Source organism: Chelonia mydas, chromosome 15 (genome assembly GCF_015237465.2).
Source record: "Chelonia mydas isolate rCheMyd1 chromosome 15, rCheMyd1.pri.v2, whole genome shotgun sequence".
Classification (NCBI taxonomy): domain Eukaryota; kingdom Metazoa; phylum Chordata; order Testudines; family Cheloniidae; genus Chelonia; species Chelonia mydas.
The window spans coordinates 14799743-14816201 of NC_057856.1; the positions used below are offsets into that span (position 1 = coordinate 14799743).

Below are 16459 nucleotides of genomic sequence, written 5' to 3' on the forward strand. Positions count from 1 at the left end.
AAGATGCTTCCACTTTTTCATAGATATCATTGTCAGGAAGCTTTTCCTGATATTTACCAGAGTTTTCCTCCTTTCTTTAAATTTAAACTTCTACCTACTAATCTATTAAACATTTGTTTAAATATTTTAAAATAGTTGTAGATGGCTATCAAATAAAACAAACAAACCCACAGCTGTCTTTGACACCTGTAGCTATCTCAGTTCAGAATATTTGAAAGAACTGTTTATTGCAGATATTAATAAGATTCCCAAACTTTTTACCAAAATGTTACCAACAAAGTTCAAATAAACCCTTCAAGCCAAATCAACCAAATCAAAACACCATGGATAACATTCTGTAAAACTTAAACCATTCGGCGTCTCTGTACTCTGAAGTAGGTGAATCCTGCAAATTCTCTACCTGTTTGATGGTCTTCAGTAAGCACATTGTACTAGGTAGGCTAATAAATTCATATACATTCTTCAGATCTATTATTGATTTCTTTCTTTTGGAACAAAGGTGCAGAAAACCTGTGCATCAAACTGTCGGAGAAGCTGCAGTCCAAGACCTCCAGCAAAGTCATCATTGCTCACTTGCCGCTGCTGATCTGCTGCTTGCAGGTCTGTCTTTAAAGGATTGAAAAGGAGTGTTTTGATTTCAGCAAGTCACTTAGTAAAATTGCTTGCGGGTTTACAGACTAATTTAGCAGTTTTCTCATCTTCTGGTTATATTACTCTTGCCTGTGTCCTCTGCATCTGCATTTTAGGGGCTTGAAACCACAGTGAGGTGGTGCTTCCCAGAATCTACTTGTCTCAGATTTTCTTTGTGGGATGCAATCAACAGGTTATTGTACCAGCCATTTATTTCCGTCAACCCTGGGTTCCTGCTTGTTTTACCTGACCAATTTAAAAAAAAGTAGTGGGACTGGTTGGCTCCTGGGATTAGTCCAGATATGAAACCTTTCATCTCTTGTTCACCAATTGAAATCCAACACAGGTTAGTAGTGATCAAAACCTGAGGCCATCTGATGATGTTTCAGTAGCCTGTGTGAAATTAATTAAATAGGATGCAAACCAGCCTGGAAGGTAAGGTGTCCCATTCACAAAGACCCTACCACATTTGGAACTAATTAACCTCTTTGTTGGCAGTCTGTGTAGAGGGCAATGTGGAAAAAGTCATGGAGACTGACCTTCCTTCTCATTGCTATGGTGGTTTCTTTTCAGGTCAGGGTTGATTCGTATTGGCAGGTTTAATGTGCAGAAACTTGCCCAGGCTGCACATGATCTGTCAATAAATGTACATGATCCTTTAGGATTATCAATGTGGTGTTATCTTGGAGTAGAAAATTCATTTTTAAAAGGGAAAAAGGAACGTGGTGTTATCAGCGCCATTCTAGTTGGACACTTATCCACTTTGCAAAACCAGTCCACAGTTGTCATTCTGTAATCAAGACCAGAATAGTAAAGACATGTTACTCCTCAGGGCTCTTTAAAATGTGTTTATCCCATAACTTCACTTCCAGGGAAGGCTGTTCGTTAGGTATACTAAATGCTATCTTCTGCAAAACCCCTGGGAAGAAAAGGGCAAGAAATTGCTTACTTGTCATGCTGTCAGTGTGATCCTTTAGATCAGAGGTTTGAAACATTCTTTCACTGGAGTACAAATCCCTCAGCAATGATTTATTTTTTTTTAAAGCCATGAGCGCACAGTTGAAATAAAAATAGGTCTGCTTATGCAGCAGGAAAGTTAGAAGTTGTAATGTGTCAATTATTTCCTTTTAGGGTCTAGGTCGTTTGTGTGAGAGGTTCCCTGTTGTGGTTCATTCTGTGACTCCATCTTTGAGGGACTTCCTCGTTATTCCTTCCCCAGTGCTGGTAAAACTTTACAAGTACCACAGCCAATATCACACAGGTAAATGAAAGCAATATTAGCTCCAGCTATGGTCCAGTCATGTGGTGGACCACAAACAACACTAATTTGCTCTTAAATTTCCTTTTATTATTGCAACTTACTTCTTAAAGGTTTTTTCATTTTCTACCAAGTTATTTATTTGTGGTTTGGGTTTGTTTGTTTTATTTTGGAGGAAGAGAGGGAATGCAAAAAAAAATTCATGCAAATATACACCCTGATGTCTTGGTGCTACCAATAACCGTACAAAAATAACCAAGTCCATAGCATCCTACTCTCTCAACCCTGCAAAGTCAGTTTTGCCTAATACTGTCATATTTTATAATTTCAGTAACTTTCATTCTTTTAAATGGTTAGTGTCCCCCAGCAAAAGGAGGGTTGAAATCCCACCACTACTTATATACAATATGTGTGCAGCATGAGTTGCCAGCAAGCTGTCTTGGGCTGCTTTCAGTCTGTGTTAGGTAGATGAAATAGACCAATAAGGTAGGGATGGGTTGGGAGGATGAGAACCACAAATCACAGTTTAGATGGAAAGCAGAAGTGTATGCTCATTGCTGCATGCTTGTATGTTTAAAGGCACACTTAGACCATTTGGCGTATAGACGAATGAGCCAGAGTTATGACTCATAAGTTCCCTGACAACCAAAAATTTAATCATAAACTTTTGGTTTTTTTTTTTACATATTGGATATTGCTGTGATTACTTTCAGAAAAGCAACTCACTGACGACATGGAGTTCCATTTTTATTTGTTCTCCAGGATTTCTATATTGAAGTTTTCAATTTCAAATTGAATGTTGATTTTTTTTTTTTTCCTAACTGCTAGTCCTGCAGAATATCCCTGGGTCTGAATGTGAATCTGTGTTCCTTCTCCCTCTTACAGTGACACAACTAGTAAAGAGTCGGCAGCTAAAATTTAGATGGCAATTTTGTTAGTGATGCCCAAAGCAGAATAGCTTGCTTTTCCACAGCCTTATTGTCTATGCAGTGTTCAAAGGAGTGAAAACTTGTTTTGTCAAGAAAAATAGATAGCTTGGACTTGAAGGTGAACAGGGAGCAGGTATGTCAAGTAGGAGACTTCATTTTTACCCGATAGTTCTTTTATGTTCTAACCATGCTTTAAAACACACTAAGGGAAATGAATCCCTCCTGTAGCTCTGTTTACTTCAGAGGTGCACCAGGAATGAATCTGGCTTAAGGTATTTCAGAGTGTTAGCGATACTAAGGTAGATGCAAATATTAAAAGTAAGGCAATGTAAAAATCCGTTTAATAAATTGTTTACTGATTAGTCACATCCAGCAGATTTGATTTGAAAAATCCTAATGTTAAGTTTGAGTATTCTGCTTTGAGACTGCCAATTAAATGATTTTAGCTAATACCAAAGCAATATTCAAAACTATGCAAAGTGAGAAGGGTGGAGGTTTCTGAAAACGAATTGAGTAATGAAATAAATTTATAGCTCACATTGGTAGCCAAGCTTCACATGGTACCAAAGTTCTTCAGAGCACCTGTCTCTCTCCCTCTCCCTCTCTCCTGTGTCCTAGTCTGTTTTGCATTCACTTGCCAGGTATTTCTCTACCTATGTATACACAATTCAAGGAAAGATATAGCAAAAGACACTGTCTCTTACGCTCCATCTCTGTTCTTAGTAGGTGGCAATGACATCAAAATCAGCGTAACAAATGAGCATTCAGAGTCCACTCTAAATGTAACGCCCGGCAAGAAAAGTCAACCATCCATGTATGAACAGCTTCGAGACATTGCCATAGACAACATCTGCAGGTAAGAATTGTACTTAGAAACACTCAAGGACTATCAAAAATGCAGTTTAAGGAGACAGGCGCTGATCTCACTGAAGTGGACAAACATTACGATCCATTAAATGGAGAAGCTGTGTAACGCAGAGTGTTTTAGATGGCCCCTGCTACCTTTTGTACAGCTGGAAAGTATTTGTCTAGCCACTGGGCCACTTGCTTTACGTACCCTTAACTCCACCTGGTGACCTCCAGAGTGCTCAGTAGCTCTCTGTTGCTTCTGGAGGTTTGCACAGTAAGCTCTTCTGGAGCAGATGCACTGGTAAACGCTCGTAACCTCGGGCAATGGAAAGTCACCCCCTTCCCATTTTTCTAAACCATTACACTAGACCATCTGCCCCTGCAGTCTGGAGTAGCTGCTGATTGGATGGATGGAGAGAGGAAGGCTCCAGCAGGAGCAGGACAGCCTAATCCCATTCGCTTCCTAAAAGATACTTCTCCTGAGCCCTGTTGGGTGCTTATAAAAGACCTTGTTTACCTCCCTCCCCATCCACCATCTGGTGCTTGGGAGGACGGTGAGCTGGGCCAACCTGTCAAGGATATTTAAAATGCCATGGAAGGTACACTCCATACAGCCTTTCTCAGTCCTTTTGCCTCCATTTGGAAGAAAGAGGGTTGAGGTAATTCCAGCTCTGCAGATACAAACACTGGAGGGCAGAGAATCAGCTACGAACTACAGGAGTGTCCGAGAAGTGTTCATTGTTGCTTGTATTTCAATTATGATTTAAACTGGCAAGTAGGAAAGCTTGATTTAAATAACGGATTTTAATTTTGTTTTGCATTTGTACTTCTGTTCTTTTCCTTTTACAAAAAAAATTGATTCTCGTTGGTTGGTAACCATTGCAGATCAACGTATTTTAACTAAATATAACATTAACATTTACGCTTACTTTGGCACACAATGTCTATTCAAATTCCAGTTGGTTTCTTAACTTTGAATGAACTAGTCATTGAACTGCACTAGCTGAATAAATGGAAAATATTTTCTTCGTACCTGCCAAAGAGGCTACCGCTGTCAAAAACTTCTTTAGCATTTCAGCCAACTGTGGTTCCAGGTGCTTAGCCACCAGTTCAGTCATTTGTCTTTCTTTAAAACTTTGGCAGCAAACTTACTGGTTAAATATTTTTTTTATTTAAATGATTTTAATAAATCATATTAAATTTAGGCCTTCATATAGCTTGTCATAATTTCAATTTTAATTTTAAATAGGTTTATTTTTAAAAGAAAAATGTATTTAATTTAAATAACAAATCAATATTTCGTTTTTTAAAAAATCATCAATGTTTGTCCACCCTGCTTATATTTCATATGTAAATAAGCATGAACATGTAAAGAATGCTGAACTCGTGAAATAAATGTGAAATAATTGAACAGCATCTTCTGAATGCCAGGGTCTCATGAATATTTTAGGGGATGCCAAATATGTGCTAATGTGAATATATTTTTTTTTCATGAGAATCATTTTCTGACTGAACACAATTCCGACTGTATCAATTTTATGTGTAGGGGTTTTGGTATTGGATCCTTTCTCTCCCATAGTGAGGTGTGAAAATATAACTCTTGCTGTTTGGCTGTCCTGGCAAGTTTTGTGTTTAATGTTCTGTAGGTGCTTGAAAGCTGGCCTGACTATAGACCCGGTGATTGTTGAGGCTTTCCTAGCCAGTTTGTCTAACCGTCTGTACATCTCACAGGAGAGTGACAAGTAAGTTGTTAGGCATAATATTAATTCTGTTCTGCCTTCAGTCAATTTAACTTAAGACCCACTCCTGTTAAGACATTCAAGCATGAGGAGCCTTTCTCCTGTGTGAAACGCTGCTGACATCAGTAAGAATACATGTGGGAATATGCATCAGATCATGCAGATTTCTTTGTGGGATTGGGCCTTTATTTCAGTATTGATGGGCCTACATACTTTACTGGATAAAAACACTGCTTTCCTGTCTGCAGTGAGTATTAAAGTCTATTTGAAGTACTAAGTGAAATGAGGTGTCCTCTGCTAAGTCTTCAGTGGGCTGTACAAGCCCATCACTTAATGTTTGGCACAATTGATTACTGCTTGTGGAATCTGAATTGCCTCTCTCCTATTGAGAGGTTGGTTTGCCAAGGCAGAGCTAAGATAGTTGACAAGGCATCTCCAACGGAAACTCCCACTACGTTTACCCCACTGTACTGGGACTGTTTTAAAAAAATAAAAATAAAAATGGAAAGTCGTTCCAGACAAGCCTTTTATCTTTTTCTACTGATTCTACCATAGTGATTGGTTAACAGATCAGTGTTGGTACTATAAAAGCAATTGCTTTTAGTTCCTGTACTAAGTATGCTTTTGATTATAATAGAAGGGAAAAAGAGCATTAAGGGGTTAAAATGAAATTAAGTGATATTACAGTTTACTGGATGCATCAGTGTAAGTTGTTTCTCAGGCAGATTGTAGTTCAACTTGTAGAACTAGATGTGTAATTGTTTCTGGATGTTTATATGAATGTGGCTTGTTTATTTTTTGTTAGGGAAGCCCATTTGATTCCTGACCACACAATTCGAGCTCTGGGGCACATTGCAGTGGCACTTAGGGACACTCCCAAAGTGATGGAACCTATCCTGCAGATCCTGCAGCAGAAGTTCTGCCAGCCACCATCTCCACTTGACGTACTCATCATTGACCAGCTGGGCTGCTTAGTTATCACTGGAAACGTAAGGAGAGAAGAGCTGGCCAAGAGAACAAACCAGACTAGAGAGACCCCTAAATTACAGTTGTCTATTTCCTTCAGTTAAAGTATTGCTGTCAACTTTGTTTAAGCCCGAAAAATGTTTCCTTAAATGCAGCATTTCAGCATTTATCCTGTCTTCATAGCATACACACACTTATACAATCATTTGTTTGCATGTACCTTTTTGTACAATGTCACTAGTAACTAGCAAAGCCACGCCTCTCCAGCAAACCTTAGTTCCCACAGATATATACTAAAAGAATTAATGTAGAGGAAAAAATGTGAAGGTAACGCTTACAAAAGCTCCTAAGTGACTTAGGACACCCAGGTCCTATTTAGGCCTGAGGAACCTAAATCCTTTTTGAAAATGGGATTTATGTTCCTAAGTCACTTAGGTCCAGATTTTTAAAGATACTTAGGCATTCTATATAAGATTTTTATTTAGTTGGATAGAATTTATTTTTACAGGTTTATTCCTTTAAGAGGTGTTGTATTCAATGTACTCCACTTAGTTTGTTTTCTTACAGCAATATATTTACCAGGAGGTATGGAATCTATTCCAGCAAATCAGTGTAAAGGCAAGCTCAGTTGTTTACTCTGCCACTAAAGATCACAAGGATCATGGATACAGGTAACATAGATATAAGTGCCTCCTTAGAATTCATGACTATTTAAATCAAACATCTTCCTTTAAGCATGGTTATGCACTTTCACTTTTTTCCAACAGACATAACAGCTTTATTTCTTTCGATCTTTCTTTGTTGTATTCCAGAGGTTTGTTAATGTTAATTGTCCATTTCTGAGAGGGTGGGTGTTTTGAATATATGCAGATCTCATATAGTCTCCTATTCCTGTATTGTTTAGAGTAACACTTTTTAATATTTAAAAACGACTGGTGTGTATGTCTCACTTCCATTAGTTGGATTTAAGAATGAACAATGTGCTTGTGATTTTATTTTTCTCTTGATGAGCTGCTGGCAATTATTTCTTCACAGTGATGCAATGATGCCTTAGCCAAAAGGTGCTAGAAGTTGGCACTGAATAATAATGGAGACTCCTAGATCTCTTTCAGAAACTGTGTTAGCATCAGGCAGTACCAACTTCTGTCACAAAAGATTTGTAGCCGTATCAGTCCCAGGACATTAGAGAGACAAGGTGAGTAAGGTAATATCTTTGATTGGACCAACTTCTGTTGGTTAGAGAGACAAGCTTTTATGTTTACACAGCGCTCTTCTTCAGATGTGGGAAATTTAATCAGAGTGTCACATGCAAGATGGAACAAATTGTTTAGCATGAGTAGTTACCACATATATCAAAGGACCATTCTAAGGAAAAGGTCAGGATATACACCTTAACACACTGAAAACTGCCTTCACCAAACAAGAACACTCCACCAGAGAAATGGATCACATCATGGAACAGCCACCGAGATACCCTGAGAAAATCTGCTTCAATACAGAAATAACGCCCCCACCCCCCACTGCACATCCCTAGTTGTCACCTGCCATCCCATACTTGATGGGGACCCCATCCTGAAAGAAATCTTTTCTGAATCCCCTCTTCTGGCCTTCAAACAATGCTCCAGCCTCTCCACACTCATCGTCAGAAGTAAGCCCCGCACAGACCAGGACACCAGCTCAAAACAACCCCAGACCCTGCCAGAAAAACAGATGCAAAACCTGCAGATATGTCTCCACTGCTACAATGATCAACACCCCCAAACAACACACCTTTCAAGATCCATGGGTCCTAAACATGCATACCACAACGTGTGGTATACCTTTCCTGTGTGCTAAATGCCCCAACTGCAACTATGTGAGTGAAACCAGACAGTCACTATGCTCTCGAATGAACTCACGCAGGAAATTGGTAAGACAAAATATCATATCGCCTGTGGGGGGAACACTTTTCACAAAGTGATCACTCTATATTTGACCTATCAGTCTCATCCTCAAAGAAAACCTGTTGAACACTTTCAAAAGATGAGCCTGGGAGCTTAACTTCATAACACTTTTTTAGACACTAAAATTCAAGGACTGAATAGAGACACTGACTTTATCGTTTATTACAAGAATCTGTAATCCACTAACAAATCTCCCACAGCGGCTTCCTCCCCACTTCTCCTTCCTTTCTTCCCTGTAACTGAACAGGTGTGAAGGGGCCACTTCACCTCGAATAGTTCCTTGAAATATATGTTAACTGCTTGTGCTAAACAATCTGTACCATCTTGTATTTAGCTGTGACACTCTGAGTAAATATCCCAGACTGAAGAAGAGCTCTTTCTAAGCTTGAAAGCTTGTAAAAGATATTACCCCTCCCCCTTGTCTCTCTAAAAGATTGATTGATTGGCAAATTCTAGTTGGTGTCAAAAACTTCTAATGCATTAGCTGTAGTTGCAAGCTATCCTCTTAATAGGCCTGATCCACAGCCCAGTGAAGTCAAAAATTTTCATTGGCTTCATTAGGTTTTGGATTGGGCCCAGTACTCTTAAGAAGTATTGAATTCCTTAAGAATAATTTATCGAAGAATGCTTCATAACTAGGCACTCCATCCAATTCCTATTACAACTAATAGAAAATATTCCAGTGACTTCACTGGGAGTTGAATCAGGCCCTATTTGAGTAAGGTATTGAAGTATAAAACTGCATAGCACAGAATTCCTGCTGTATTCATCATGTCATATGATGAGTTAATTATTTCTTTTAAGTATTCAGGAATGTGAAATGGTCGTTTGTATCAGAGTTATGTTGCATTATAATTTTAACCTTTAAAATATGCTTGAATTCAGTTCTAACGAGGGTGAAGGATTGACAATAACTACAAACGAGCTTACTGGTACACCCTCATTATACAGGCTTTCACTCACTGTCCTGCCCAGTGCACGCCAGTAATTAATTGCAGCTGTTAATTTGAATTTCTCTGCCACCCTACAACTTTTCCAATCCAGAAATACAATATGTTTCTTCTGGTTTAGGTTTAGGTTTTCCATGCCAAAAATGGTCAGTCCTGGTGAATTGATGATGGTGGCAGCACAGACAAAACATTCTCTAGAGCCGAAATTGAGACCATGAATTACATTGCATTTCATTCTTTACACACCAATGTTGGCGCAGAGGGTGGAAATTAGTTTATTCCATTCCTCTCTGTCCTTTGGTGCTGCTTCCATCTGCTCTCTGTTGCTGAGACCACTAAATGCATTTTAATTATGATTCAAGCAATATTTAATTGGCTTTTTGAATTGGAACGCTAATGCATTAACCCAGCGTGCCATCCATTCTCACTAAATCCTTGATGTACAAAATGTGCCTGCCACTGTCAGTATTATGCAGATTTGCTGTTGAACAGTGTTAGTGAGAAACCGTTATAAAATAAATACAAACCTTTTCATCAAAGAGTTGGTTGTTTCTAATTTCTCTCTTTCTTTCTTGTCAGACACTGTTCCTTAGCTGTCATTAATGCCTTGGCTAACATAGCTGCTAACATTCAGGGAGAACACCTTGTGGATGAATTACTAATGAATTTGCTGGAACTGTTTGTACAGCTTGGACTGGAAGGAAAGAGAGCCAGTGAGAGAGCAAGTGAAAAGGGCCCAGCACTCAAGGTAAGGAATGATATAAAATGTGTGGGTTTTAATTCCATACCTCTTTGCACTGATATGGCTAATGTAAACGTATTATTCTGATCTCCTCTGAACCAAGTGTATACACTTAAAAATTGCACATGTAACTACTGAAACAAATGAGAAACGTGTGTGTGTTATGGTGCCTATTAATAATATAGAGCCTACATAACTTTTTACATATCAATTAAGCCTCACATAATATCTGTAAGCTTAGGTAATTAGTAGTGGTGTACCCATTTTTCAGATAGGTTAATTGAGACATGGTAGATATTAAGTGAATTGTCCAAGGCACAAAGCAGACTGGTGACAGAGCTGGAAACAGAAACAGGAAGTCCTGACTTCTAGGCTCCTGCTATTACCACTTCTTAAGAAATAGTGAAGTGTTATAAACTTGCAGTTCTAATCTCAGCTACCCCAGATGTTAATTTATCCTGAATAACTACTATTGTGATTACACATATGTGGATTTTCCAATATTAGAATTGATGGAGGCCTACATAACTAAATTTACAATAGACTCCATAAAATGGAACAGTCTGGTGTGAACTACAGATGTAGTGAGATCAGTGCAGATTACCCTGACTGAATAAGCATTAATTGGAATTGGTTGTAAAAGAGAAACTGACGGACGTTCTCACATGAATGATAGAGAAACCATAATGCTTTGCTGATTAGAAGTGCAATCTCATATGCATTGCAAGTGTAAGAACTGCAAAGCAAAACTGAGCAGTACAAATTCTTACAGCTGGAGATTACATTTAACAAGATATCTGTCCATACCTACAAATCCTTGTGATCATTGTATTCTCGCTAATGTTACAGGAATTTCACTAGTATGTTACCCTACTGTGTGGGGGGGCTGCGGGGGGGGGAGGTAGCAAATCAGTACAGCTGATTTACATTCTGAGAGTGCAAGGTGACACAGGAAAAGAAGTGCTGGACATGGCTGGGAAATCAGAAATGTTAATTGACTGGTGGTGTCAGTGATCTCTAACAGAAAAGCAGAGTGGGAGTGCTGGTTTTCTTTAGTGTTGGGAAGGAATGTGAAAAAGTTCAGTGACCTGTTTTCCAGGGGCCATTACTTGTATTGCTGATAAATTAAAATGAGAGATTAATGCTGATGTTATAATCTGGATCTCCAGCTTCCAAGTAAGTGCTCTGTTGTATTTTAAGATCTTGACGACGCACAAACTATCCGTTATCCTCAAACTGGTTAAGTTAAATTGGTGCGGACCCCTGTGTGGGCACTCTTTTATTTTGATTTAAGAGCAGATTGTTTAGGCATAGCTTAAACTTGTTCCTGAGTGATTTAAGCTAAGTTACTCCTGGGGGAATTCTGCACCACTGTGCATGCGCAGAATTTATGTCCCCCGCCAATTTCTTTGCTTCCTCACAGAAAAATGACTTTCTGTTGGGGAAGCAAAGGGAAGCCACAAGAGCAGCCATGCGATCCTCCCCAGCAGTATGTTTTGGGTGCCCAGGGCAGCCAGCAGAGAGGTAAATCACTATGCGGCAGGGGACAGGACTGTGGAAAACCTGGCTGATGGCTCCTACCCTGTGCCAGGCTCAGCTGCTAGTCCCAGCTGGGCTGAAGAGGACAGGACTTCCTCTTCCCCTGCACAGCATCCGGGGCTGGGTCAAAACCAGCCCAACATTTCTCCCCCAAATTCAGGAAGCTCTGCAACTCCTTTTCCCCTCACCCCCCGCTTCCTGCACCCATCGCTCTTCAGCTGCAGGGGGAGGGATCCCTGTATAGGGAGCTGCTCCCCCATCTGCCCAACCGCTGTGCATCCAGACCCCCTCATACCGAGAGCCTCCTGCCAAGCCTCACCCCCTGCCCCTCCCACACACGCTCAGAACTCCCCCAAAGAGCCCTACTCCCCTGGCACCTTGGCACCCTGACGAGCCACCTGCACCTGGATCCCTACCCCACCGAGCCCCAACCAGCTGCACCTGGGTCCCCACCCCACTGATCCCCACTCCCTCTGCTTCTGGATCCCCCCACTGCACCTCCCACACCCAGACCCCCCTGCTGAGCTCTATTCCTCCTGATACCCAGACCCTCCCTCCAGAGCCCTGACCACCTTCACTTGGATCCCTCTGCATAGTCCCATTACCGTTGCACCCAGAACCCCCCAACAAGCCCCTGTGCATCCAGATCCTGCCCCTGTACCCAGATCTCCCACTGAGCATCCTGCACCCAGATAGCCCCACACTAAGCCCCTCCACACTCGGATCCTGCCTTGCTGAGCCTGCCTGCCCATACTTGGTGCACCTGGCACAGAGGGGCACGGCCCTGGGGTGTTTCTGAGTCTGGCCTGGTCCTTGTGCTATATCAGGATTGGGTGCAGCCTCACCACTGAATCAGTGTCCCATTGGGGAGCTGCACAGTGATCTCCAACCTCTGTGCAGCTGGTGGTCCATGGTCGCCAATGCCATGCTGGAGCCTCCACATTTATTTGACAAATAAAACTTGCAAAATTTTAAAATATCGTGCACAGAATTTATATTTTTTGGTGCAGAATTTTAATTTTTTTGGTGCAGAATGCCCTCAGGAGCAGCTAAATCAAAATAAACCTGGATTAAATTGAAACTAAAGTGTGTACACAGACTTTTGCACTGATCTGACTGAATTGGTTTAAGATCACATCTTAAGTAAACTGCTGCAAGCAGACTGCTTCCAGATCTTTATGATCAGCTGCCTGTATAATGTAAACTAATCCTTAAAGAAATACATGCAAAGGGTCTAGAAACTCCCATTCACTTCAGTGTGTTCTGGTGGAATGCAAGACTGGGTCTATAATGTATTAGATTTGTGTTATGACATGAAAGGGTTGTAGACTATAAGTCTGTCCAGCAGTTGACTCTTATTAAATAGCTGCAATATTTTAATTTAGGAGTAGTTCCAAAAAACCTTAAAATAGATGTTTTTAAACATACATATGTACATTTCAATTTTGTTTGAATACTCTACCATAAGATTTCTTTCCTGATTGTTTTACAATCTCACCTAGTATTTACGGGATAGATTTCCAAAGGTGAGGTGAATACAGTTTACGTCACTTATTGCCTGTTCCTAAAGTGCTGTGCTCCAGAAAGTCCCACTAAAATCAAACTGACACCACTCAGGATTAGGCATTTAGTGACATATGAATAGTTTTATTGACATGACAGCTAGGTGCTAGTTACAAAGATATCGAGGGAGACCATGTTAACTTATACCTCTAAGTGTGAAAATGAGGAACAATAAATGAGAACAATGTTTCTCTTCAAATGGGTGGGAGGATATAAAAATATGTTACAAGTTATGAATTTGGTTTGGCTGTGAACTGAATTGCAACACCTTCATTTTGGAGGCAGGGGGGAAGGAGGGAGAAATCCTACTTTCGATTATAGACCATCACATTCACTGCTCAAGAATGAAGAGTGAAGTTAATTGAACGTTTTGCTTGTCGGGGATGAACTAACACTTCACCATTTGTGATTTTATATGGCTATTCCAGACACTCAAACCTCCCAGATGTTGATGTGGAGTGACTTTGTAATTAAAAAAAAAAAAAAAAAAGAAAAAATTATTGTGAAAAGTTGAATTTCTTTCCATACCGTGTATGTCTATATTAGTGCCATGTTTGTGGCTAAAATTATAGCTAAAGCTGTGCTAGCAATTCAGTAAGAGTTGTTTTTCTCTTTTTAACATCCCCAACACAACACCCGCCCACCTCCCACACACACACTTCAAATTTTAATAGCGCAAAGTTCCTTTCTTATCCATTTATGGGATTGGTGAACTCTCTTGGCAAATCTCTTTGAAATGAATAGAATCTCTGTTTGCTTTGAAGATAAACTGCATCTGTAACCAGTAAATGCCTTTTATGTCACTGACCAACTCAGTAAAGCTGCTGGGTTACTTGTTTCATAAGGATAAGAGTTTCTAATCTGGGGTGCCAGCTCAGCTCCTGTGTGGGAAACCAGATGAATTCACAGTTTGTTTGTTATTTCAGCAAACCCAATGAATGCCATCATGAAAAATCCTGCCTGTGTCCAGGTTTTTTAGATTCTGGTCTCACAGATAAGTGACTGTGATGCTTATAAATATAACTGTTCTAAAACAACACCTTTATACTGGATTTCATCATCCTCATCTACGTCATAACCCAGCAATTTCTGTGTCTCTCCCATGTTCCACCTCTCAGTAACTAATATCTGAGCTGAATTCACACCCTGGCAAATCCACTTTAAGCTTCATCTGTGCTAGAAAACAATGTTCCTTTATTTTAAAAGTATTAAATGGTTTGGGTTCTAGTACAATCTTGACCCCAGTGTTCAGGGAATAATTTGCTCAATATGATTCTGAAAATCGTTCTTAAGACTGTTTCTTCTTACCCTTGAATGTTTTTAAAAATAATTTATACTAAATTAGGCCCTGTCCATGCTGGGGTCCAAACTGTGTTGCTGAACCATTTCTATATTTAGGTTTTAAAAGCAGAATTCTCACTTTTTTGATAGCATTGACAGGACTTTAATGTTCTATTATTTGTTAAGTCTCCTGTGCTTCTTAACAGGCTTTTTATTATTCCAGATCTGTTTACCTGACTGTTAAACCACTTTGCATTGATTCTTTTTGCTTAATTAGTTGTCAGCAGATTTTGCAGCCAGGCAAAATTTGTTTTTTGTTAGAAAAGGAAATTAACTTGTTAGGATTAAGTTGGATGGACAGTGTTTTCTGTTGGTGTGAGTCCCTTAAATTCCTTATCCTTTACAGATTCATAATCTTGGCTTTAGTTCAAAAGTAAAATCTGATTTCTGCAAATATTTGACAGCTAGCTTTGGGCATGTAGAGTAATAGGAGACTTTTCAGTTTCTGGATGTTTCGGAATACAGATGACAACTGATATGTTTTTCTCCCCTGAACTGAAAGTGTGATGTTTGATTTGCAGTTATGACAGAGCTGTGTCTGTGGAAGAAAGCCCCTCAGCTCATCCATTTGATTAAAAATAGTGTTTTTCTTTCCAACAGTAACACCCTGAGGGGGGAAAGTGTGCATATTGTCAAGTTCTAGATCCTGATCCGGCTGCTGGATCGATGTGGGCAGACTTTTTCCCTGTTTAGAACCCCATTAGGGATTCATGTAGACTTGAGCCCTGTGCTTATGCATAGCCCACTGGTTTCAGTGGTGCTCAGGTTGGGTGACACAGTGGTTTTGTAGGCTCAGGGCTGTGGTCTGCGATGTATTCGTATTTATGCATATGTACAAGTAGCTAAAGCACATGAACCATTGGAAGTGAGCTTTGTAGTAAATATTACTTCAGATTGCTGTGTGTTTCTTTGACATTTTCACATCTTTTAAAACCTCTCTTCTTTTTCAGGCCTCCAGTAGTGCAGGGAACCTGGGAGTGCTTATTCCTGTTATTGCTGTGGTGAGTGTTGATAGACGGGGCATTTGTGAGCTGAATGATGATTTCCCCAAAAGCTCAAGTATCTGTGCGGGGGCGGGGAGGGGAGGGGCAGCAGATGGGACTGATAAGTAGCCATGAAAGACAAATACATGTTATAACTTCTTACTTGCTAGAAGTTTAAAAACAAATGGGCATTTGTTGATGATGACATCTCTCTTAAAGCAGCTAATCTTTTGTTATTCACTGAGAGTGTCTGTTGTTAGTCATGAGTTCAAGAAATTCGTGATCCATATTAATACCAGAGGGGATATTATACTGACTAATATTTGGCAGCCAATGTAGTAAGAGATATGTAACTGGAAAACAACAGCGCCTGGGGAGAGGACTGAAAAACAAAAGTTATTAAAAAAAAAAAAAAAAGTTAAAAATAAATTTCAGAAGGCAGCATAACAGAGTCTGTAAAGCAGATTAATTATAATAAAGGAGACAGGAAAGACTCCATATCTTTCGTGGATATTAATTAGCTTTCGTGATATACGCATTTTGTGAAATGTTCACGTGTGCTGAGGTTTGAAGACCATTCTAAACAAAAGTAGCGCAAAATAGGAGTGTGTGTGTGTATCTACAGTTTGCCCTCTTAGACTGAGAGGATTTTTCGAGCCAGAACAACTTCTAAACCTAGTCCAACAAGTAGTCCAGCCAAAGACTGAATTGATTCATGGCGTTTCTAGGTGAGCAGCTGCAAATTTAATAGTCTAGGCTGGGATTGAAAAGCAGTGGGAAGAGTTGCGTGCCTAACTCAGTTAGGCCGTTTTGAAATCTGAGCCTTAATATGCTAATGGCCAGATTCACGGGAGTACCAGAAATGACTGTGACTGCCTTCCCCTCTCCTGTTGTTGAATTCTCTGGGTTCAGAAAGATTATTTTATACAGCTAGTGAGAAAAAAGGAGATCGTGTCAAATATTTGGAGACCGATGCTGCCACGACTAGTTGTTGCAGCTCTAACACATTAGGACACATTTTGTTATT

General features: G+C 39.9%; 1 protein-coding gene across 6 annotated transcripts in view; it reads left to right on the forward strand.

The window, feature by feature from the left end:
- PI4KA (phosphatidylinositol 4-kinase alpha) overlaps positions 1-16459 on the forward strand; it is a 95297-nt gene that overhangs the window by 20671 nt on the left and 58167 nt on the right. For 4 of the 6 annotated variants that reach the window (XM_007054925.4, XM_027817302.3, XM_043529771.1 and 1 more), the window contains exons 12-19: positions 500-600; positions 1762-1891; positions 3541-3673; positions 5313-5408; positions 6211-6394; positions 6939-7042; positions 9844-10012; positions 15400-15450. In XM_007054925.4, coding sequence (XP_007054987.2) covers positions 500-600; positions 1762-1891; positions 3541-3673; positions 5313-5408; positions 6211-6394; positions 6939-7042; positions 9844-10012; positions 15400-15450 — 968 coding nt within the window. The remainder of the gene's footprint in view (positions 1-499; positions 601-1761; positions 1892-3540; positions 3674-5312; positions 5409-6210; positions 6395-6938; positions 7043-9843; positions 10013-15399; positions 15451-16459) is intronic. The other 2 variants (XM_037878718.2, XM_043529770.1) reach the window with 1 other exon arrangement.